The sequence below is a fragment of the Chiloscyllium plagiosum genome, unplaced genomic scaffold (assembly GCF_037043375.1).
Source record: "Chiloscyllium plagiosum isolate Xiang-an unplaced genomic scaffold, Cpla_swu_hap1 HiC_scaffold_3, whole genome shotgun sequence".
In the NCBI taxonomy this organism is placed as follows: domain Eukaryota; kingdom Metazoa; phylum Chordata; class Chondrichthyes; order Orectolobiformes; family Hemiscylliidae; genus Chiloscyllium; species Chiloscyllium plagiosum.
In genome coordinates, this window is record NW_028270141.1 from 133723560 (window position 1) to 133749054 (window position 25495).

At 44.8% G+C, this 25495-nt stretch overlaps 1 protein-coding gene across 5 annotated transcripts in view; it reads right to left on the reverse strand.

The window, feature by feature from the left end:
* The window catches only part of rbks (ribokinase), a 161815-nt gene that overhangs the window by 130694 nt on the left and 5626 nt on the right, over nucleotides 1-25495 (reverse strand). The window contains exon 2 of one of the 5 annotated variants that reach the window (XM_043687232.2): nucleotides 20992-21053. The exons of 3 other annotated variants lie outside the window; for them this stretch is intronic. In XM_043687232.2, the coding sequence (XP_043543167.2) occupies nucleotides 20992-21035 (44 nt within the window). In that variant the 5' untranslated portion in view covers nucleotides 21036-21053. Of the gene's footprint in view, nucleotides 1-9204; nucleotides 9277-20991; nucleotides 21054-25495 lie in introns of all 5 variants that reach the window. One more of the 5 variants, XM_043687229.2, reaches the window with a different exon arrangement.

Sequence of the window (25495 nt, forward strand, 5' to 3'; positions counted from 1 at the left end):
TCTGACATCTGTCCTATATCTATCAATTCTCTCAATTAAAACCAGATCCCCTTGTGCTAGCCATCACCAACCAAGGAAAAAGGCTCTCACTGTCCACCCTATCTAACCCTCTTGATCATTTTGTATGTCTCCATTAAGTCACCTCTTAACCTTTTACTCTCTAACGAAAAACAGCCTCAAGTCCCTCAGCCTTCCCTCCACACCAGACAACATCCAGGTAAATCTCCTCTGGACCCTTGCCAAAGCGTCCACATCCTTCCCATAATGTGGTGACCAGAACTGTAAGTAATACCCCAAGTGCCGCCACGAAAGAGTTTTGTACAGCTGCAACATGACCTCACGGCTTTGAAACTCAATCCCTTTACCAATAAAATCGAACACACCGAAGCATCATACTGCAGCACAGACAAACTTCAGAAACAGAGGAGAACCACCTATACAACGTATTCATGAAGAACGGATACTCAAAAAATACAGACCGCAGATTCCTCAAGAACAAACCACGACATGCAGACCAAACACAGCCAGAAACCCTAACCACCTTACCATACATCAAAGTAGTTTCAGAAATGACAGCCAGACTACTAAGATCCCTCGGAATCCTCGTAGCACACAAACCCACCAACGCTCTCAACAAAAACTAATAAACTTAAAAGACCCAGTACATCCCATGGACAAAACCAACATCATCTACAAAATTCCATGCAAGGACTGCCACAAACACTACGTAGGACAAACAGGAAGAAAGTTAGCCACCAGGATACATGAACACCAGCTAGCCACAAAAAGACACGACCCTCTCTCCCTCGGAGCCCTACACACGGAGGAAAAAAACCACGATTTCGACTGGGACAACACATCTATCCTGGGACAGGCTAAGCAAAGACATGCCAGAGAATTCCTAGAGGCCTGGCACTCCAACCACAACGCCATAAACAAACACATAGATCTGTTGTGGTTCTGTTCGCCGAGCTGGAAGTTTTTGTTGCAAACGTTTCGTCCCCTGGCTAGGCGACATCATCAGTGCTTGGGAACCTCCTGCGAAGCGCTTCTTTGATGTTTCCTCCGGTGTTTATAGTGGTCTGTCCCTGCCGCTTCCGGTTGTCAGTTTCAGCTGTCCGCTGTAGTGGTTGGTATATTGGGTCCAGGTCGATGTGTTTGTTGATGGAGTTTGTGGATGAATGCCATGCCTCTAGGAATTCCCTGGCTGTTCTCTGTCTGGCTTGACCTATGATAGTAGTGTTGTCCCAGTCGAATTCATGTTGCTTGTTGTCTGCGTGTGTGGCTACTAAGGATAGCTGGTCGTGTCGTTTCGTGGCTAGTTGATGTTCATGTATGCGGATTGTTAGCTGTCTTCCTGTTTGTCCTATATAGTGTTTAGTGCAGTCCTTGCATGGTATTTTGTACACTACATTCGTCTTGCTCATGCTGGGTCTCGGGTCCTTCGTTCTGGTGAGTTGTTGTCTGAGCATGGCTGTTGGTTTGTGTGCCGTTATGAGTCCTAGGGGTCGCATAGATCAAGATACTATCTATCAACCCCTCAGAAAACGAACAGGAAATGACATCACCACAAACCCCAGGAACCCCATCCAGGACAAACATAAAATAGAAAGCAGGAGACAACAGCTTCGCTTCACTTGGAGGTCGCCACTGATGATGTTACCTCGCCAAATAATGAAAGGTCTGGATATCAAACCTACAGCTCAGCGAGCAAACCTACACCCCACTACCAAGAATCTTACCTTTGGCCCAGTACTCCATATCCATCTGACTCCTTCCAAAATGAATCACCTCACACTTTTCTGCATTAAATTCCATTTGCTCCCTCTCAGCTCAGCTCTGCAGCTTATCTATGTTGCTCTTCAACCTGCAACACCCTTCCATGCTGCCCATAACTCCACCAACTTTTGTGTCATCTGCAAATTTACTAACCCATCTTTCTACGCCCCCATCCAGTATTCATCAGTTTCAAAATTCCATGATAAAAAGAGAGGGGGTGAATATGTGTGTGGGTTCTCCCACTGTCACCTCGGTAATGGTGTTCCAAAAACTCTAGAAAACAGCACAAAATTGTTCACACTGTTTCTGGTGTTTCTGTGCTCTTCTGCCAAAGTTACAGCTGGCGAGTAGGCGGGCTCTCATGGAACTTCACCTGTGTTATTAATGATTGGAAACTTAACAGAATTCTGATCAGTTTCTATTGTGGTCACCTTTCGTAGGCAAACACTAGCAAGAGTTTTGTGCAACAAACAGCAAATAAACAGCTTCTGCAACTTAGTCTGCCAATATTAAAACTTGACCCTCCATCTCCTTTTGGATTGTGTCTGTATTTGAACTCTTCAGCAACTAATATTGCAGTATACTTTTTGCTTGCATCTGTAAATTTGGCTGAGACTAAAGAACTGAAGGAAGAAATTAAAATATGTTATACTTCTCAGATTTTAAGTTAAAAAGAAACATTTCATTCAAATTAGTCATAATTTGCTGTTCAATATGTTCATTCTAACAGAATGCTGTAAAATTGGGCTTGGAAAATAAATTTAATATAACCTACAAAATTCACGGAAATTAATAAGCCTGTTGCATTTCATTGTAGGACATGCCAATTGTTATAACATGAAGATAGACCGCCAAATCGAATTAGCTTCCCTATTCCTGCATTCCAACACTGTAAAATTAAAACAAAAGACCTTCAAAATTGACCCCAATGATGCCTTACCAGATCTTCTGAGTCACCAGTCCAAGAATGTAATTAACCAATACCAGACACCAGGCTTAAACAAAAGAATTACCAAGCTATTATTAAAATAGTAGCTTTAGTTGAACAAGATAAACAAGGTTATCTAATTCAGGTCTATGATTTTAAACCCAATATTGTTTGACTTCAGCCCCTACTCTCACTATGACAGCCAGACAAACAGAATTAAGGGATAAATTTAAAGAAAAATGAGAGAGTTTACTTAAGCAGCTTTCATGATGTGAAGAATGATCAGCACACAGAGTTGTATCTTCCTTGGTTTCTGGTGATACTGGTCAACGAAGATAGCTTCCAGTAGGCTCCAAAGAAAATGCACTTAATTGTGAGATTCTATTTACCAAATTTTCAATAAAGGGAGAACAATCAGTGATTGAACTTCCATTCCATAACTCTGGCAGCCACTATCCTTCTAACAAAACTCCCCATGCAGGAATTGGACAGACACCCTGAGAGAGAATTCTCAGCCAAAAAAAAGCACAAGGCTGAAAGCCATTCAGAAAACAACCACAGTTCTCTTGAAAGATTGCAGGCAATCTGCAAGGGTCATAAGTACAGAAATAGTGAGGAAGAAGAAATGTTCTCTCTCTGCCCCAAAAGCCTACTCTACTAACTGAATCCATTGGTACAAGAAACCTCCAACTACATAATTTACATTACGATAGAAGCCATAACACCAGAGAATGGACTTTAAGCTTTAAACCCCTTCACCACTAGCAAGGCACATTTTCAAGTATGTAATAGGCCTGCAAATGATAATACACTGCTCCTATCATTTTTACAAAATTTGTGCCTACAATCTGTGTCTACTTTTTGTTTTTTAAAAAAAAAAACATTTTACAGAATTATTACTACAATTTTGAATAATTTCAATCATCAATTGCCTTCTATAATGCCTAAGTGAAACTGCCTCCTCCATATTTCCAGTCAGTGAATTCCACTCTCAAAACCCATGATGTGAAGAAGATTTCCTTACCTCACATTTGCTTCTTTTGCAAAGTTATCTTATATCTGAGGCACTTTGTTTTTCATCTTTTTAGAAGAGCAACAGTTTCTCCCTATCTACTCTGCCCAGTGACATTCTACACTGAAAAATTCTAAAAAATCTCCCTCTAGCCTGGCCTCTAAGGAAAACAGTCCTAACTTCTCCAATCTATCCTCATAGATATCTACTCTGCAAGCCATACAATCCATTGACTCTGTTCTGCAATTCAATGAGATCACGGCTGATCTGATCATTCACAACTCTACTGCTCTGCCTTTTCCTCACAACCCTCAAGAGTTATGGCCAGATATTTGATTGATAATTCTAAGATTTAAGTATTAGAACTCTCATCTTCCCTGTCCAGATCTACTTCGGGGCTCAGGAGGAAAATGAGCTGTGTCCCTGCCAAAAACTTAGTTTTCATAGAAGCCAGCTAGAGATCATGCTAGAGTTGGTGATTCAGCAAGATTTGGGGTATGTTGGTTAGGAAGGGCATATTTTAAAGAGTTGAACTGATTTATTAGAAAAATTTAAAAAATTGTTTAAACTTGGATGTGAGAACTCTATAAGCCTGAAAAAAGAACACAGGCAGAGATAGATATGAACTACTTAGTACAAGGCTCATGAAAACCTGAATGTCAGTACATCAGGATGATATAATGGAGCTACATTTGATGGGGACTTTTTGCCACGGGGTATGAAGTTGTTTTCATACTTTGCGAACAAAATTCTTCAGATAACAAAGTAGGGAAAGTTCATAATGACAAAGGTATAGAATAAACATGAACTTAGTAAATGAACAACAAGAAGCCAAGTCGAAGCAAAGATAAAGTAATGATATTATAGGAAGCAACAAAAAGGTCTACATAAACTGTAATTAAAAAAAATCCTAAAATTCCAAATCACTACAAGAAATAAAACATTAAAAATCCTGTTGGGTTACTGTTAAATAATTATGAGCAGAATTTTACAAGAAAAAAATGTTATTTTCTGTGGAAACAAAATCCTTAACAAATGTGACTCCATTCCTGACAAGGCCTTCCAAAACCTCACATTTCTCTTTACATTACAGATATATATATATATAGCCCATTCCTGTTGCCCTTGGAAAGGTGATAGTAATATACCTTCCTGAATTGCTGTAGTCCATTTTGTGTAGGTCACTAAATATGCTATTTGGAAGGGAGTTTCACAATTGTGACCCAGCAACAGGAAAATAGAATGCTGAGTGGCTTTGATGAGTACTTGAATGCGGTGCCATCTAGGTGGCAGTTGTTGTAGGTTTTGAAGGTGTTATCTCTAAGAGCCTTGGTGAATACATTAGCGCATTTTGTAGATGATACACACTAACTATGCAGTGTTGGAGGGACTGAATGTTTATGGATATACTGCCAATCTAGTGGGCTGCTTTGCTCTGAATGGCGTCAAGCATTGAGTGTTGTTGGAGCTGCACTTGTGGGTGGGTTGGGGTTAAATGTCATTGCATTCCTGAATTGTGCCTTGCAGATAGTGACAAAAAAAATTGCAGATGCTGGATTCCAAGGTAGACAAGCAGCAGGCTGGAAGAACACAGCAAGCCAGACGGCATCAGAAGGTGGAGAAATCAACATTTCTGTTATAAACCTTCTTTAGGACTGGACCTGCATTCCTGAAGAAGGGTTATACCTGAAATGTTGACTTGCCCACCTCCTGTCGCTGCCTGGCTTGCTGTGGTTCTTCCAGCCTGCTGCTTGTCTACCTTGCAGATACTGACAGGATTTGGGAGTCAGGAGGCATGTTATTGCAAGATTGCCTATGAATGCTTAGATCTAGAGTACTTATATATCTAGTCCAGTCCAGTTTCTAGTCAAATTGTAACCCCCATGATGTTGACAGTGGAGGATTCAGTGAGAGCAATGCCATCAATGGACAAAGGTTAGGTTTCCTCTTGGAGACAATCATTGTTTGGAACTTGTGTACCATAAAAATGGTCCTTTCAGCTCAAGCCTGGGTATAGTCCAGATCATCCTGCATTTGGAAATGGACCGCTTTAGTATCTGAGGAGTCACAAATGGTGCTGAACATTGTATAGCCATCAGCGAACATCTGAAAAGAAGGTGACTGATGAGGGAACTGAAGATGTTTGGGCCTAAGATAGTACCCTGGAGGAATTCCTGTAGAGATATCCACAAGCTGAAATAATTGGCCTCCAAAATCCATGACCATGTTCCTTTAGGCTATGAATGACTTCAACCACATGGACTTGTCTTGGAACAGCTTGGTTACGGACATGGAAAGTTCCAGATACCATTGCTTCAAAGTAATGATAAATGGAAATTTCTGAGACTCCAGGTCCCTGTCTGAGAAACAGTGTGTCATATTGAGCATGTAGGTCATATCATTACTATGGTATTCTTGTTTGCCCTTGTTAAAGAGCAGGTCCTTGCTTGCAGCATTTGAAGTGGTATATAGCTGAATTTAAATATGATGCCTGTGGCATAAGCATTGAAAGGTTCCAAAAGTAATAAGCATTTCCACTTCTGCTACCGCATCGTTGACTGAGGAGGGCACCATGGAGTTTCAATCGAAAGTTGAGGTGTTAAGCAGAAGGATGCACAAGAGAAGTCACCATGGGGTATGTGGGAAACTTCCATAAAACCTCTCAAAAATAAGTAAAAAAAAAATGTGAAAACTAGGCCCCATAATATCAAAGGTTGATATGCAGCATTCCCTGTACATATTCTTGGCTAAACTCAATTGACATGGATCACTAATGGGAGAAAGTGAGGTCTGCAGATGCTGGAGATCAAAGTTGAAACTTTATTGCTGGAACAGCACAGCAGGTCAGGCAGCATCCAGGGAACAGGAGATTCGACGTTTCGGGCACAGGCCCTTCTTCAGGAATGAGCAGAGAGTGTTCAGCAGGAGAAGATAAAAGGTAGGGAGGAGGGACTTGGAGGAGGGGAGTTGGAAATGTGATAGGTGGAAAGAGGTCAAGGTGAGGGTGATAGGTCGGAGTAGGGTGGAGGCGGAGAGGTCAAGAAGAAGACTGCAGGTCAGGAAGGCGGTGCCGGGCTGGAAGGATCCGGCTGAGACAAGGTGGGGGGAGGGGGGATGAAGAAACTGGTGAAGTCCAAGTTCATCCCCTGCGGTTGGAGGGTTCCCAGTCGGAAGATAAGACGCTCCTCCTCCGACCGTCGGGTTGTTGTGGTTTGGCGGTGGATGAGTCCAATGACCTGCATATCCTCGGTGGAGTGGGGGGGGGGGGGGGGGGGAGTTGAAATGCTGTGCCACAGGTTGGTTGGGTTGGTTCGTCCGGGTGGCCCAGAGGTGCTCCCTGAATCGCTCCGCAAGTAGGCGGCCTGTCTCCCCAATATAGAGGAGGCCACACCGGCTGCAGCGGATGCAGTAGATGATGTGGGTGGAGGTGCAGGTGAATCTGTGGCGGATATGGAAGTTTCCCTTGGGGCCTTGGAGAGAAGTGAGGGGGGAGGTGTGGGCGCAAGTGTTGCACCTCCTGCGGTTGCAAGGGAAGGTGCCGGGAGTGGTGGTTGGGTCGGTGGGGGGTGTGGATCTGACAAGGGAGTCGCGGAGGGAGTGGTCTCTACGGAAAGCTGATAAGGGAGGGGAGGGAAATATATCCTTGGTGCTGGGGTCTGTTTGGAGGTGGCGGAAGTGACGGCGGATGATGCGCTGTACATGGAGATTGGTGGGGTGGTAGGTGAGGACCAGTGGGGTTCTGTCCTGGTGGCGGTTGGAGGGGCGGGGCTCAAGGGCGGAGGAGCGGGAAGTGGAGGAGATGCGGTGGAGGGCACCGTCGACCACGTCGGGGGGGAAATTGCGGTCCTTGAAGAAGGAGGCCATCTGTGTTGTAACCCTAACCCTAACCCCTAACCCTAACCCTAACCCTAACCCTAACCCTAACCCTAACCCATTCTCCCAATTCCTTCGTCTCCGCCGCATCTGCTCCCAGGAGGACCAGTTCAAAATACGTACAACACAGATGGCCTCCTTCTTCAAGGACCGCAATTTCCCCCCCGACGTGGTCGACGGTGCCCTCCACCGCATCTCCTCCACTTCCCGCTCCTCCGCCCTTGAGCCCCGCCCCTCCAACCGCCACCAGGACAGAACCCCACTGGTCCTCACCTACCACCCCACCAATCTCCATGTACAGCGCATCATCCGCCGTCACTTCCGCCACCTCCAAACAGACCCCAGCACCAAGGATATATTTCCCTCCCCTCCCTTATCAGCTTTCCGTAGAGACCACTCCCTCCGCGACTCCCTTGTCAGATCCACACCCCCCACCGACCCAACCACCACTCCCGGCACCTTCCCTTGCAACCGCAGGAGGTGCAACACTTGCGCCCACACCTCCCCCCTCACTTCTCTCCAAGGCCCCAAGGGAAACTTCCATATCCGCCACAGATTCACCTGCACCTCCACCCACATCATCTACTGCATCCGCTGCAGCCGGTGTGGCCTCCTCTATATTGGGGAGACAGGCCGCCTACTTGCGGAGCGATTCAGGGAGCACCTCTGGGCCACCCGGACGAACCAACCCAACCAACCTGTGGCACAGCATTTCAACTCCCCCCCCCACTCCACCGAGGATATGCAGGTCATTGGACTCATCCACCGCCAAACCACAACAACCCGACGGTCGGAGGAGGAGCGTCTTATCTTCCGACTGGGAACCCTCCAACCGCAGGGGATGAACTTGGACTTCACCAGTTTCTTCATCCCCCCTCCCCCCACCTTGTCTCAGCCGGATCCTTCCAGCCCGGCACCGCCTTCCTGACCTGCAGTCTTCTTCTTGACCTCTCTGCCTCCACCCTACTCCGACCTATCACCCTCACCTTGACCTCTTTCCACCTATCACATTTCCAACTCCCCTCCTCCAAGTCCCTCCTCCCTACCTTTTATCTTCTCCTGCTGAACACTCTCTGCTCATTCCTGAAGAAGGGCCTGTGCCCGAAACGTCGAATCTCCTGTTCCCTGGATGCTGCCTGACCTGCTGTGCTGTTCCAGCAATAAAGTTTCAACATGGATCACTAATGACCATTCAAATTGATGTAGAACAGAATTACAGTGGTGCAGTCTGAATACTACTCCAGACCTTTGAGTTTTATTTTACCTCACCTCACTACCCAAAACATTTTCCAAACCAGCTTAAAAGAAATGTGTGTTTGCATTTTGCCAAGTATACTTTACGTGCACATTACTCAAACTGTTTTGCTATGTACTTTAGTATTACCGTCCCTAGCATTAGGAAATTTTATTTCAGATATTGCAATATACTTAATTTTCCTCCTTCCTTCATCCAAACTAGCTCTGTTAAGGAACAGTGGGGAAACACATTCATGCCTCAACATGTAACCAAACACCAGGTTTCCCAAATCACAGCCACACCAGTTAAGAGATACTGATCAGAAACTAAGCGTCATCCTACAGTATTCAAAAGAGGAATCAAAGAGGAGCTTACTGCTCTTGCCAAGTTCCTAATATCAGGTTTCCAGGTGTCATGCCTCAGGAGGTAACTTCAAACTCTGGCCTGCTGAAGAGAAATAAGAAAAAGGAGCTACAGAAATGGGAAGGGTTGAAAATAATCTAAAAACAAAAGCCACAAACTAAGAAAGCACAGGAGTTGTCATTTCCATAATTTGTTTTACGCACGTGCAATTTTCAAACACATGCTGTCAGCAAATGCCCGCAGAGGGGAAAGTTTGTGAAGCAGTGTCTGCTGTACATCCAGATGTGTCGTTGAGCAGGAAATGACTATGGGGGTAAAACCAAATTTCAGCTGCATAATGCTGTAATCATTACTTTGCACTTAATTATCTAATAGTAGTTGACCTTTCTTATGACAGGCAGTGACAGACAAGGATACTTCATGAAAAATATAATAAATCACGATGGCAGTACCTGTTAAATTGAAAGGGGAAGCGAATGAGTGACAATGGATCTCACTGAGGATTTATCCATTTCAGTGTAAATTCTTAATTTATAAATAAAGTCCAGTGTTAAATAGTGTTCTGCCTATTTAACCTTGGAAACAGGGTCACAATATGGAGAAGTCTCATGTCAGCTGCAAAATATAAACCATATTGACTAGTTATTTAATAAAATTCTACTGGAGAAACTAATAAAAATTAAAGAAAAACTAAAGTAAAATCAAATGCTATAAATGCTGGAAAGCAGAAATAAAAGTAGTGAACTCAGGAAACAATTTTATTTCCCTGTGCAAAGATGTCACTGAGAAATGTTGAGTCAAATACGACTGCTATTTAATAATACTTTTGTCAGTTTTGGAAAAATCACATTTGACTAAAAATGTTAACTGTTTCTCTCTTCACAGATGCTGCCAGACCCCTAAATAGTCCCAGCACTTTGAAATGTTAACCCAGTTAGTTGTAAACCTAGCATTGTCCACCAACCTCTCCACCATACCACTTTTTTGAAACAATGTTAAGTTTGCTGCTGTTGCCACACAATCGTTGCCTGCTGGTGAGGTGAGCTCAGACAGGCAAAAAAAAAAACTCAAATAAGAGAAAGATTCATGTCAATAACTGCTATAAATTTTGAACAATTAAGATTTTGTTTTGTGAAGGTAGAATGCTAGTGCTTCTTTGTATTCATAAAACATACATTCCAGTTGGAATAAGTTAGATTTCAGACTGTTTCAATTGAAGCAACAACAGCTTGCAATCTGGTGTTTGCCAAAATGCATTGTGATGCCACATTGAAAAGATAGATAATGCAATCAGTGAACTTTAGGCATTGTGGCCAATAAATTATAAGTCTAGTACTGTGATGTAATTAGCACTGTGTCCTTTGTATAGAACAGTACATTATCGTGTCATTATCATGATAATGCAATTGGAACGGATTTTGCCAATGTAGCAAATTAGTGCATTGTGAAGTTTATCTGGAGCTATTTTCTCAACTGCATTGTCTCACCAGCACATGATTATATCTCCTAATAATGTACTGCCAGTACAACACTATACAATATATAATAAAGAACTACTCTTAAACCATTGATGTCAGCAACGTAATCAGCTGAAGAATGAGTGGGATGAATACATGAACTTTTAATAGAAACCAAACAAGAAGATTGGACGCAGAAATGCATCATCAGGGCAATTGGTTAATGTCTCAAGGTTATTTTTAAATGCCAGAAAAATGCTATACGCTTAGTGACCATTTTGAAAATCAAGAGAGAAATAACAAGTCATAGAGTCATAGAGATGTACAGCATGGAAACAGACCCTTCGGTCCAACATGTCCATACTGACTAGATATCCCAACCCAAACTTGTCCCACCTGCCAGCACCCGGCCCATATCCCTCCAAACCCTTCCTATTCATATACCCATCCAAATGCCTCTTAAATGTTGCAATTGTACCAGCCTCCACCACTACCTCTGGCAGCTCATTCCATTCATGTACCACCCTCTGCGGGAAAAAGTTGCCCCTTAGGTCTCTCTTATTTCTTTCCCCTCTCACCCTAAACCTATGCCCTCTAGTTCTAGACTCTCCGACCCCAGGGAAAAGACTTTGTCTATTTACACTATCCGTGCCCCTCATAATTTTGTAAACCTCTATAAGGTCACCCCTCAGCCTCCGATGCTCCAGGGAAAACAGCCCCAACCTATTCAGCCTCTCCCTGTAGCTCAGATCCTCCAACCCTGGCAACATCCTTGTAAATCTTTTCTGAACCCTTTCAAGTTTCACAACATCTTTCCGATAGGAAAGAGACCAGAATTGCACACAATATTCCAAAGTATTTGAATAAAAATAGCTTTATACTATTTTATTATTCCTTTATGATATTATAAAAGTGGATTAGGCTGATTAAAAACCCTACAAACTTAAGATTCCTAAAATTTGATAAAATCTCTCCTGCAAAAATGTATCATTTGCTATGCTAACTTGACAGAAGTTGTTAAGTCGACTAGAGATTATTGTCAATGGGAAGGGATAGCAATGACTCAAAGAGGAAAAAAAAAGTGTTCCTAATTAAATGTGCTCCTATTCGTTAGCTAATGCCTCTAATTATTAATGATGAGTATTTTTATTGGATTAAGCACTTATTGATAAAACAGACAAAAACGCTAGAAATACATATAGTTCTATCTTTACTAAAACAGGCATTGTCTGCAAAACAAAAAAGATATGAGAACACAAAAGTGATAAATCTTTTGTATTTCATATATGCCTCAGTGGGAAGAGCCATTGCTTAATAATGGAATCGTTGGTAACTGAAAATATGAAACAAATAAATCAGCAAACCATCAATAATTAAATGTCTGTAATGTGCCAAATATGCTGTCTAAAATTTGTTTCTTCACACGTTTTGTTTTTACAGGGGTTTGTCCAGGCACTTTTAAACACTGGTTTAAGCTCACTGTGGAAAATTGCCCAGGTCCATCAAATGTAGGACAATCTAATCTGGCCAACTATTGCCTCAGCTGGATGGTACCACAGACATTCTACAAATGTTGAAAAGAATGAAGCAAAATGGAACATAATGCATTTTGTGACCAAAAGTACAATATAAGTATAATAAACTAATTATGATTCAAACATACAATGATTAAAAAGAAAAGAATTCAAAGTTATATTGTTTTCATTTATACACTAGATATTTTCTTGGATTCACCATCACCCTCCTAACATGCCCTCTATGTCCCATGGCCTGCACTATTTCTGTACATTCTGCTCATGAATAATGAGTCATAAAGAGATCTGGGGGAAAAAAAACTCAAGAACTGTACAAGTTGTGCTAAAGTTAGCTCAATCGTTTGTACATCAATCAGCTGATTTAAAAAAAAATAAGTTTAATGTGATTCTCAACTTATGACAAATTGTAGATTAAATCATTCAGCTTCAAGGCCAACAAGGTCACCCAGAATGTTAAAGACATAGAACGTCTTGCTTTCCCTGCTTTCCAGAAGATTTTATTAGAAATTAAAAGTCTCTGGCTCAGTCACCTTTTCACAACATTAGTGCTGCTCAGGTGCAACAGTGGTAAAAATGCATGTTAATTATCTTGACATCTTCCAAAAGAAAGACATCTCAAAAGATGATGAAATGCTGAATAGGATGGAAAATAGAAAGAAATGGGAGATAACTGTACAATCAAAGAGAAGTTAAGGCAGATAGAAATAAATAAATAAATAAATAATGTAAACAACAAGTTGCAAAGGATAGGAGTATACTAAACAGCTAAACAGTAGAGGGAGTGAGATTGGAGTGAACAAAGTGCAGTCCCACATTGGAGTTGATTGTGCACATGGGAACAAAAGGCAAAAAAACCATTAAGAGAAGAGTAGGCATGTCTAAGGAAATGATTGGAAAATGAGGATGGTACCTCAGATATCAAATAAGGCACACAGACCTTGGAGTGGAGGACATGCCCAGGCAGGGAATATGGATGCCGTAATTCAAATTGTCACAGTGATAAGTGGAAAGGCAGGCAGTGTTGTGGAAGCGGTATGGCTGCAGAAGGACCTGGACAAGCTAGGGAGTGGGCAAAGAAGTAGAAATGGAATACAGTGTCGGAAAGTGTGAGGTTATGCACTTTGGTAGTAAGAATAGAGGTGTACACTATTTTCTAAACAGGAAAAGGCTTCAGAAATCTGAAGCAACAAAGGGATTTGACAGTCCTAGTTCAGAATTCTCTTAAGGTTACCATGCTGATTCAGTTGGCAGTTAGGAAGGCAAATGCAATGTCAACATTCATTTCAAGAAGGCTAGAATACAAGATCAGTAAAGTACTGCCGAGGCTGTATAAGGCTCTGGTCAGATCACAATTGAAATAGTATGAGCAGTTTTGGGTCTGGTATCTCAGGAAGGATGTGCTGGCATTAGAAGGGGTCCAGAGAAGGTTTAAAAGAACGATTCGGGGGTTGAAAGGCATGTCACATGAGCAGTAGTTCAGGGCTCCACATCTGAATTTGATGGAGTTTAGAAGAACATGGGGGTTGGGCAAGGGCAGAGGAATCTGATTGAAACCTACATAATATGGAGAGGCCTGGATAGAGTGGACATGGAGAAGTTTTTCCCTTCTGTAGAAAAGGGTAGGACTTGAGGCCTCAGAATGAAGGGATGACCCTTTAGAACTAAGAAGAGAATGAATTTCTTCAACCAGAGGGTGATGAATCTGTGGAACTCATTTCTGTAGAAAGCTGAGGAGGCCAAATCATTAACTGTATTTAAAGATAGATATAGATTCTTGATGGATCAAGGGTTATGGTGAGAAGAGAAGAGAATGGAGTTGAGAAACACATCAGTCATGATATTCAATGACATGGGACAAGTGCAGGAAATTGGGATTAGCCTTTAGCAGTAGTTATTGTCAGTACAGACTCTCTGGACCAAAGGGCATTTACTGCACTTTATGAATGAATGGCAGAGCAGACTCGATGGACAAAATGGCTTTGTGGTCATATAGTGTGCTGAAGCCGGTCTGAGCAAAATAAGATAGATGCTAGAAATCCAAAACAAGAGTAAACTCAAATCCTACTAGCTTCAGAGGTATGTCATGACATCTAAAATATTTTTTTCTAATCCACATGTTTAAAAACACTTTTGTTCATAATGTGCTTCTGGCAGCATCTGCAAAAAGAGAAATATATGTTTATGGTCAATAATCTTTCAGAGAAGTTGATCCTGGAGCTGATGAAATCACAGATTTGGGCAGTGGTGACAGAAAGAGGCAGAGATAGGAAATGATATGGAACAAAGCAAATATGGAGAGAAAGCAAAGCTTGTAGTCAAGAAGTGTCAAAGTTCTACAACAGAGTCGCATTCAGCAGCTAACAATGTAAATAGAATTAAGGCTAGAATGTATGCTGGAAGGAGCCAAAGAGAATGGATTTGGCTTACTGACAGGAAGTTAGAAGAAATTATAGTTCATCTCCATCTTAGTGTTGGCAGGCTGGATTGATTGAGGAGGCAAAGATGTTGGGTTGTATACAGCCAACAAGACGTAGGCTGATGCCATACTCCAGATGATAAATAGTTTATAAATATCAAAGAGGAGCAGATAATTCTCTGGATGCATCCTGAGAATATCCCAGGAGATCAGGAGCCAAATGGTCCAATTTGGCTTCTATTTTATTTGTTCACGTGACAGTGAATAACAGCAATACCATGGTGGACTTGAGAGAATAGATCAATCAATGGCATTAAAAGTAGAAAGGTGGTTAAGGAGTCTCTGAACAACGTGGACATCCAAAATCTCACAATTTGAGAGATAAATAAATAAAAGCACGAAATACATCATAGTCGAAAAGCGTAGTGCTGCCGGTTAGGCAGCATCTGAGGAGCAGGAGAATCAACATTTCGAGCATGAGCACTTCATCAGGAACGAGGGGTGGCCCAAGGGGGCTGAGAGATATAGGGGAGATATGGAGGGGTGGGGGAAGAGGAGGAAGGAGAACTGGAAATGCGATACGTAGATGAAGGTGAAGGTGTGGGAAGTGGAGGAGATGTACTGGAGGGCATCGTCAAACATGTGGGAGGGGAAATTGCAGTCCTTGAAAGCGGCTATCTGGGATGTTCTGTGGTGCAATTGATCCTCCTGGGAGCAGATGCAGCAGAGGCAGAGGATTTGGGAGCAAGGGATAGCATTTCTTCAGGAGGCAGGGTGGGAGCTTGTGGGTTTGAAGTAGATGTCCATGTTGAGTCAGTCGCCAGAAATTGAGGTCCAGGAAGGGGAGGGAGGTGTCTGAGATGGTCCAAGTGAACTTGAGGTCAGGGTGGAAGGTAAAGGTGAAGTTGATGAACTGTTCAACCTCCTCGTGGGAGCACAATGTGGCGCCGATACAGTCAACAATGTAGCAGAGGAAATGGTGGAGAATGGTGCCGGTGTAGCTGCAGAAGATGGACTGTTCCACGTACCCGAAGACACAGGCATAGCTGGGGCCCATGCAGGTGCCCTTGGCTACCACTTTGGTTTGGAAGATGTGGGACGATTCGAAGGAGAAGTTGTTGAGGGTGAGAACCAGTTCAGCTAATCTAATGACCGTGTCAGTGGAAGGGTACTGGTTAGGTCGGCGGGAGAGGAAGATACAGATGGCTTGGAGCCTTCGTCATGGCGGATGGATGTGTACAGGGACTGGATATCCATAGTGAAGACGAGGTATTGGAGGCTGGGAAGTGAAAGTCATGGAGGATGTGGGTGGTGTCCCGAAGGTAGGTGGGGAGATCCTGGACCAAGGGGGACAGGATAGTGACAAGGTATGCAGAGATAAGTTCAACCAGCAACACTCCTCACTATTTCCTTCGCTACATTGACGACTGTATCAGCGTCACCTCATGCACCCACGAGGAGTTAATCATCTTCACTAACGCCTTCCACCCTGAACTCAAGATCACCTGCGCCCTCTCAGACACTTCCCTCCCCTTCCAAAACCTCTCCATCTCCAGTGACATAGAACATCCCAGATGGCCTCCTTCTTCAAAGAATGCAATTTCTTCTCCCACGTGGTCGACGGTGTCCTCCAGCATGTCTCCTCCACTTCCCACACCTCTGCCTTTGAATCGTACCCCTCCAACTGCAACAAGGACAGAACCCATCAGTCCTCACTTTCCATCCCACCAAGCTCTGGATACAAGACATCATTCTCCGCCATTTCCACCAGCTACAAACAGACCCCACCACCAGGGACATATTTCCTTCCCCATCCCGATCTGCGTTCCGCAGAGACCATTCCCTCCGTGACTCTCTTGTCAGGTCCACACCGCCCACCAAACCACCCTCCATTCCCGGCACCTTCCTCTGCCACTGCACGAAGTGCAAAGCTTGTGCCCACACCTCCCCCTTTCACCTCAGTCCAAAGCCCCAAAGGATCCTTCTACATCCAATAAAGACTTACCCGTACTTCTACACACGTCATTACTGTGTCCGTTTCTCCCGATGTGGCCTCCTCGACATTGGGGAGACAGGACACCAACTTACAGAAAGTTTCATTGAACATCTCTGGGACACATGCACTAAACAACCCTACCACTTTAACTCCCCCTCCCCTCCACTCTGTCAAGAATATGCAGGCCCAGGGCTTCCTCCACCGCCAAATTCTAGCTGCCCGACGCCTGGAGGAAGAACGCCTCATCTTCTGTCTTGGGACCCTCCAACCACACAGGATCAATGTCGATTTCACCAGTTTCGTCATTTCTCCTCCCTCACCCTATCCCAGAATCAACCTTCCAAATCGGCACCGTACTCTTCAACTGTCCTATCTGTTCATCTTCCTTCCCACCTATCTGCTCCACCCTCCTCTCCGACCCATCACCATCACCCTCCACCTTCATCTAACTATCACATTCCCAGCTACCATCCCCCTCCCACCCCACCCCCAAGCCCCTTTGGGCCATCCCCTCATTCCTGATGAAGAGCTCACGTTCGAAACGTCCACTCTCCTGCTCCTCAGATGCTGCCTGATCGGCTGTGCTTTTCCAGCACCACACTTTTCGACTCGGATCTGCAGTTCTCACTTTATAGTTGAGATATCCAGCAGGTCAGGAGAAACTCATGGAGGCAGACAAAGACCTTTTGGCAGTATTGGATAAAGTTAAAACCATAATAGGTCTTAACCAAGTAAAAGATAAATGAAGAGATGAAAAGGGGAGGTCAGCGCAAGTGAAAGGCAGGAGAAATCAAAGATTGAAAAGGATGATGGGGAGAGGCAAAAAGTGAGCAGTATTTGGATAGGGAAATCTGAATAGAACGTGAAGCTGCCATCAAAAAAAAACACAATTAAACAAAAGCAGAGGTCACAATCTGATATTTTAAAGCTGAATGTGGAGTCCACAAGGCTGCAAATGTGTAATCTCTCCAGTGTGGAAGCCGGCCATTTGTCTCATTGAGTCTACAGTGACCCTCCAAAAGGTATCCCATCCAACAACCCCCACATTATTCTGTAACCCTGCATTTCCCATGGCTAATCCACCCAGCCTGGACACTCTGGTCAATTTAACACGGCCAATCCACCCAACTTCTACATCTTTGGACTGTTGGAGGTAACCAGAGCACCAGGAGGAGACACTCGCAGACAGGAGGAGAATGCACAGACTCCACACAGACAGTTGCTCGAGGGTGGAATCGAACCTGGGGCTCTGGTACTGTGAGGCAGCAATGCTAACCACTGAGCCAACATATCACCCTCCTAACGAACAGATAAAGGTGTTATTTACCTTGAGATTATTTTCAGTGTGATTAGCACAGCAAAGACAGTCAAAGTCAGAGAGGAAATAGCTGCAACCTACTATTACGGCAACAAATCAGATCAGACGTTTTAACCTAGGAATGCTAGAATCCACCAACAATTCTTTGCACTAGATTGGAAAGGAAGGGAAGGTTGGAAAACATGCAGTACTTCAGGAGAGCAAAAAGACTCTTTGATTTCTGAAGAGATTTGATAATAGCAATTGTAATTGAAACAATTCAACTGAAAAGATAAAGAAAATTACTAAATTCAGAGAATATGATGATTATGCAATACACAGCATCTTCTCATTGTAATTTAAGCATTATTTTCCTTAACTGTTTAAAATACGTGTGAATGAGGCACATATGCATTTACATTATACTTTTCATATTTTGATTGCTCTGAAGTATTTTGCAACAAAGCAGTGATTGGTCCTTGGAGCAGCTTCTGCAGAGTTTTGCTGCCTGGGCTTCCAGTGGCCTGGAGTGAACAGCTTGCTTCAGCAACAACTTCTGTCCTCGTGGACTTGTTGCTGAAATACTATCACCTGATGAAGGAGCTAGTGCTGTGTGATTTTTAACTTTGTACACTTTAAAGTACAATCATACTCGTAATAAGAAACGTGACAGTGAATTTGTGCACAGCAATGAACTACAAACTGCACTAAATTTAATGACCAGATAATTTACTTTTAGTTGTTAACCAAGACACTGAGAGATTTCATTTTCTTTTCTTTTTGATATTGTCATGGGATCCTTCAGGTTAAAGCTTAAAAAAGTGTTGCTAGAAAAGCGCAGCAGGTCAGGCAGCAAAGGAACAGGAGAATCGACGTTTCGGGCATAAGCCCTTCTTCAGGAATGAGGAGGGTGTGCCAAGCAGGCTAAGGTAAAAGGTAGGGAGGAGGAACTTGGGGGAGGGGCGTTGGGAATATGATAGGTGGAAGGAGGTTAAGGTGAGGGTGATAGGCCGGAGAGGAGGTGGTGGCGGAGAGGTCGGGAAGAAGATTGCAGGTCAAGAAAGCGGTGCTGATTCTGAGGGTTGGGACTGAGAAAAGGTGAGGGGAGGGGAAATAAGAAAACTGGAGAAATCTGCATTCATCCCATGTGGTTGGAGTGTTTCTAGGCGGCAGATGAGGCGCTCTTCCTCCAGGCGTCATATTGCCATGGTCTGGCGATGGAGGAGGCCAAGGACCTGCATGTCATTTGGCAGAGTGGGAGGAGAAGTTAAAGTGTTCAGCCACGGGGCGGTTGGTGCAGGTGTCCCAGAGGTGTTCCCTGAAACGTTCCGCAAGTGGGCAGCCTGCCTCCCCAATGTATAGGAGGCCACATCGGGTGCAGCGGATGCAGTAAATGATGTGTGTGGAGGTGCAGGTGAATTTCTGATGGATATGGAAGGATCTCGTGGGGCTTTGTAGGGAAGTGAGGGGGGAGATGTGGGCGCAAGTTTTGCATTTCTTGCAGTTGCAGGGGAAGGTGCCAGGAGTGGAGGTTGGGTTGGTGGGGGGTGTGGACCTGACAAGGGAGTCATGGAGGGAGTGGTCTTTCCGGAATGCATATAGGGGTGGGGAGGGAAACATATCCTTGGTGGTGGGGTCTGTTTGAGGTGGCGGAAATGACGAAGGATGATACGATGTATCTGGAAGTTGGTGGGGTGGTAGGTGAGGACCAGTGGTGTTCTGTCCTGGTGGCGGTTGGAGGGGCGGGGCTCAAGGGTGGAGGAGCGGGAAGTGGAGGAGATGCGGTGGAGAGCATCGTCAACCACGTCTGAGGGGAAATTGCGGTCTTTGAAGAAGGAGGCCATCTGGGTTGTTCAGTATTGGATTTGGTCCTCCTGGGAGCAGATGCAGCGAAGGCAAAGGAATTGGGAATATGGGATGGCGTTTTCACAGGGGACAGGGTGGGAGGAGGTGTAATCTAGGTAGCTGTGGGAGTCAGTCAGTTTATAGTAAACGTCCGTGTTGAGTCGGTCGTCCGAGATAGAAATGGAGAGGTCTAGGAAGGGGAGGGAGGAGTCTGAGACGGTCCAGGTAAATTTGAGATCGGGGTGGAAGATGTTAGTAAAGTGGATGAGCTGTTCAACCTCCTCGTGGGAGCACAAGGTAGCGCCGATACAGTCATCAATGAAGCAGAGGAAAAGGTGGGGGGTAGTGCCAGTGTAGCTGCGGAAGATGGACTGTTCCACATATCCAACGAAAAGGCAGGCATAGCTGGGGCCCACGGCTACTCCTTTGGTTTGGAGGAAGTGGGAGGATTGAAAGGAGAAGTTGTTCAGAGTGAGGAACAGTTCAGTCAGTCGAAGGAGGGTGTCAGTGGAAGGGTACTGGTTGGTTCGGCGGGAAAGGAAGAAGCGGAGGCTGTGAGGCCTTCATGATGGGGGATGGAGGTGTACAGGGACTGGATGTCCATGGTGAAGATAAGGCATTGGGGACCGGGGAAGCGAAAATCATGGAGGAGTGGAGGGCGTGGGTGGTGTCCCGAACGTAGGTGGGGAGTTCTTGGACTAAGGGGGACAAGACAGTGTCAAGGTATGCAGAAAGGAGTTCGGTGGGGCAGGAGCAGGCGGAGACAATGGGTCGGCCGGGGCAGTCAGGTTTGTGGATTTTGGGCAGGAGGTAGAAATGGGCGGTGCGGGGTTGTGGGACTATGAGGTTGGAGGCGGTGGATGGGAGATCCCCTGAGGTGATGAGGTTATGGATGGTCTGGGAGATGATAGTTTGGTGGTGGGAGGTGGGGTCATGGTCAAGGGGGCAGTTGGAGGAGGTGTCCGCGAGCTGGCGTTTAGCCTCAGCAATATAAAGATCGGTGCGCCAAACTACCACTGCGCCTCCCTTGTCTGCCGGTTTGATGGTGAGGTTAGGGTTGGAGTGGAGGAAGTGGTGGGCTGCACGTTGCAAAGTGAGAGGTAACACAAGAAGCATGACTTAGTGGCCAATTCAAAACAGAACTCCTCTAGCAAGGTATAGAGTCTTGCATTGAAGTGTCTATTGAAAAACTGTAGGTTAAATCTGGAGCCAAGTGGATACTCATCCGTGATAGAAGACTGTTTTATCCTCACCTGAGGTTGCAACAGACCATGGCAGAGTTTAATAAAAGGAACATGCTGTGGATGCTGGAAATCTAAAACGAAACAAAGTGATTAGAAATAGTCAGCACGGCTTTGTGTGTGGGAGATCACGCCTCAAATTTGTTAGAGTTCTTTGAAGAAGTGACCAGGAAAGTTGATTAGGGTAGGATGTTAGATGTAGTTTGTATGGATTTCAGTAAGGCCTACGATAAGGTTCCACATGGTAGGCTAATCTGGAAGGTTAGATCAGATGGAATCCAAGGGGAGCTGGCAAATTGGATACACAATTGGCTTGAAGGTAGGAAGCAGGGAGTAATAGTGCAAGGATGCTTGTCGGACTGGAGGCCTGTAACCTTGTGCCCCAAGGGTCGGTGCTGGGTCCATTGTTGTTTGTTATTTAGATTAGATTCCCTACAGTGTGGAAACAGGCCCTTCGGCCTGACCAGTCCACACCGACCCTCCGAAGAGTAACCCACCCAGACCCATTTCCCTCTGACTAGTGCACCTAACACTATGGGCAATTTAGCATGGTCAATCCACCTGACCTGCACATCTTTGGACTGTGCGAGGAAACCGGAGCACCTGGAGGAAACCCACGCAGACACAGGGAGAATGTGCAAACTCCACACAGACGGTTACCCAAGTCTGGAATCAAACCTGGGACCCTGGTGCTGTGAGGTAGCAGTGCTAACCACTGAGCCACCGTGTTATCTATATCAATAATTTGGATGAGAATGTACAAGACATGATTAGTAAGTTTGCAAATGACACTGAAATAGGAGGTTTTCTGGATAACGAGAAAAGTTGTCAGAAATTGTAGAAGGATCTTGATCAGCTAGGGAAGTGGGCTGAGAAATGGCAATGGAGTTTAATATAGATAAGTGTGAAGTCTTGTATCTTGGACAGTCAAACTAAGGTAGGAGTTTCATGGTGAATGGTAGGGCCTTAAGAAGTGTAGTGGAACAGAGGACCTAGGAGTTCAGGTACATGGTTCTCTGAAAGTGGAGTTACAGGTTGACAGGGCAGTGAAGGCGGCTTTTTGGTGCACTGGCCTCCTTTAGTCAGGACATTGAGTATAAAAGTTAGGAAGTTATGTTGCATTTATACAGGACGTTGGTGAGGCCGCACTTGGAGTATTGTGTTCAGTTTTGGTCACCTTGCTATAGGAAGGATATTATTAAAGTGGAAAGAGTACAGAAGAAATTTACAAGGACATTGCCATGATTTGGGAGAGGTTGGACAAGCTAGAACTTTCTTCTTGGGAGCATAGGAGATTAAGTGGAGATCTCATAGAAATGTATAAGACCACGAGAGGCATGGAAAGGGTAAAAGCACTCAGTCGTTTTCCCAAGGTTGTGGAAAATCAAGATCTGGAGGGGAAAGAATAAAAGGGAACCGGAGGGGCAATTTTATTTTTAAACACAGAGGGTGGTAAGCATATGGAATAAGCTGCAAGCACAAGTGTTGAGGTAGGTATATTAACAATATTTTAAAAGTATTTGGACATATACATGGATAGGAAAGGTTTAGAAGGATACGGGCCAAGTGCAGGGAAATAGGGCTAGCATTCATGGTCACTTTGGTCAACATAGGTCATTTTGGGCCAAAGGGTCAGTCTCTGTGATGTAGGACTCTATGACTCTGTGTTGAAAATAGTCAGCAGGTTTAGCAGCATCTGTGGAGACAGTAACAAACAAAGTGTGACTCTTTTTCATAACTTAGAGGAGGTAGAAATGTGAGAGGGTTTCATGCTATTGAAAACAGAGGTCTGGGGTAGAATAGAAAGCTAGTGAAATTAAAAATAAGGTATTCAAAGGGTGAAGTAATGATCAGGGTAAAGATATAAAACCAAAAACTGCACATGCTGCAAATTTGAAACCAAAACATTTTGCATGTCCTTTACTCGCTCCAACATCCCAGGCCTCATCAGCTCATTGGCTGCTTAAAGCAGCCAGCCAATCTCTCTCACCCACTAATGGTCCCCATTATCAGCTTTTCTCCTTCCCTGACTTACCATTATCCAACCCTTTGTTTGCCTAACTGCCTCTATCTCTTTCTGGGCTCCATATCCACCTTCCTCTCATTCCTTTACCAACCACCCCTCCTTCAACAAACATACTACTTTGTTCTAGCTATTACTCATGCTGAAGACGGGTCACTGAATCAAAGTAAGCTTCTGTTTTCCACAGATGTTGCCAGACCTGCTGAGATTCTCCAAAATTTCTGCTTTGTTAAAAGAAATAAAACATCAGTCAAGAGTGAATGTTAATGGGAGAATAATGAACAATGCTGTCTGAAAGCAAAGTTAAAAAAATCACACAACACCAGTTTACCTGGACCATCTCAGACTCCTCCCACCCCTTCCTCGACCTCTCCATTTCTATCTCGGGCGACCGACTCAACACAGATATTTAATACAAACCTACCAACTCCCACAGCTACCTAGATTACACCTCCTCCCACCCAGCCCCCTGTAAAAATGCCATCCCATATTCCCAATTCCTCCGCCGCATCTGCTCCCAGGAGGACCAATTCCAATACCGAACAACTAAAATGGCCTCCTTCTTCAAAGACCGCAATTTCCCTTCTGACGTGGTCGACGACGCTCTCCACTGCATCTCCTCCACTTCCCGCACCTCCACCCTTGAACCCCGCCCCTCCAATCGCCACCAGGACAGAACCCCACTGGCCCTCACCTACCACCCCACCAACCTCCAGATGCATCGTATCATCCTTCGTAATTTCCGCCACCTCCAAACAGACCCCACTACCAAGAATATATTTCCCTCCCCACCCCATCAGCATTCCGGACAGACCACTCCCTCCGCGACTCCCTCGTCAGGTCCACACACCCCAGCAACCCAACCTCCACTCTTGGCACCTTCCCCTGCAACCGCAAGAAGTGCAAAACTTGCACCCACACCTCCCCCCTCACCTCCCTCCAAGGCCCCAATGGATCCCAAATTCATCTGCACCACCACACACATAATTTAGTGTATCCGCTGCACCCGACGTGGTCTCCTCTACATTAGGGAGACAGGCCACCTACTTGTGGAACGTTTCAAAGAACACCTCTGGGACACCCGCACCAACCAACGCAACCACCCCGTGGCTGAACACTTTAGCTCCCTCTCCCACTCCGCCAATGACATGTAGGTCCTTGGCCTCCTCCATCGCCAGACCATGGCCACATGACGCCTGGAGGAAGAGCACCTCATCTGCCGCCTAGGAACCCTCCAACCACACAGGATGAATGTAGATTTCTCCAGCATCCTCAATTTTCCTCCCCCCACTTTATCTCAGTCCCAACCCTCGGATTCAGCACCGCCCTCTTGACCTGCAATCTTCTTCCCAACCTCTCCGCTCCCACCCCCTCTCCGGCCTATCACCCTCACCCTCACCTCCTTCCACTTATCGTATTCCCAGCGCCCCTCTCCCCTACCTTTTATCGCAGCCCGCTTGGCACACCAGCCTTATTCCTGAAGAAGGACTTATGCCCGAAACGTCGATTCTCCTGCTCCTCAGATGCTGCCTGGCCTGCTGTGTTTTTCCAGCACCACATTTTTCAACTCTGGTACTCCAGCATCTGCAGTCCTCACTTTCTACTAATGCCAGTTTATAGTCCAACAGTTTAATTGGAAGCACACTAGCTTTCGGAGTGCCCTCCTTCATCTGGTGATTGCGGAGGGCACAATAGTAAGGCACAGAATTTATAGCAAAAGTTTACAGTGTGATGTAACTGAAATTATACATTGAAAAATACCTTGACTGTCTGTGGAGTCTTTCATCTGTTCAAATACCATGATAGTTTCACTTCTTTCATGTGTAAATCACAAAACTTTTTTTAAAAAGTTGCATTCTCAGGTTAACTGTAACAATTAGTGTTAGCTAGACAATATGTCAAAGGTGTTAGCCCCCTGTGTTCTCTGTCTATGCCATGATGTTTAGATTGATTCTAATCTAAAAAGTGAGATAACAGAGTTTTATATGAATTCCTGCAGTTTCACCGACAGAGTACCCTTTGTTGTTCAGTACTTCCCAAGAGCTGAAAGACTACGCCATGTTCTTCATGACCTGCAACACATTATCAATGAGGATGAGCACCTCGCCAAGACCTTCCCATTGCTAGCTTTTAAACAACCGCCAAACCTCAAACAGATCATTGTTCGTAGCAAACTTTCAGGACAACCCCATACAACCCTGTCACGGTAGGCGCTGCAAGACATGTCAGAGTGTGGACATGGATACCACCATTACACATGGGGACACCTCCCACCATGTACATAGCAGATACTCATGTGACTCATCCAACATTGTCTATTTTATACATTGCAGGCAAGGATGCCCTGAGGCATGGCACATTGGGGAAACCGAGCAAAGGCTACGGCAACGGATGAATGGGCACCGCACAACAATCAACAGACAGGAGTCTTCCTTCCCAGTTGGGGAACACTTTTTCAGCAGTCCAGGACATTTGACCTCGGACCTTCGGATG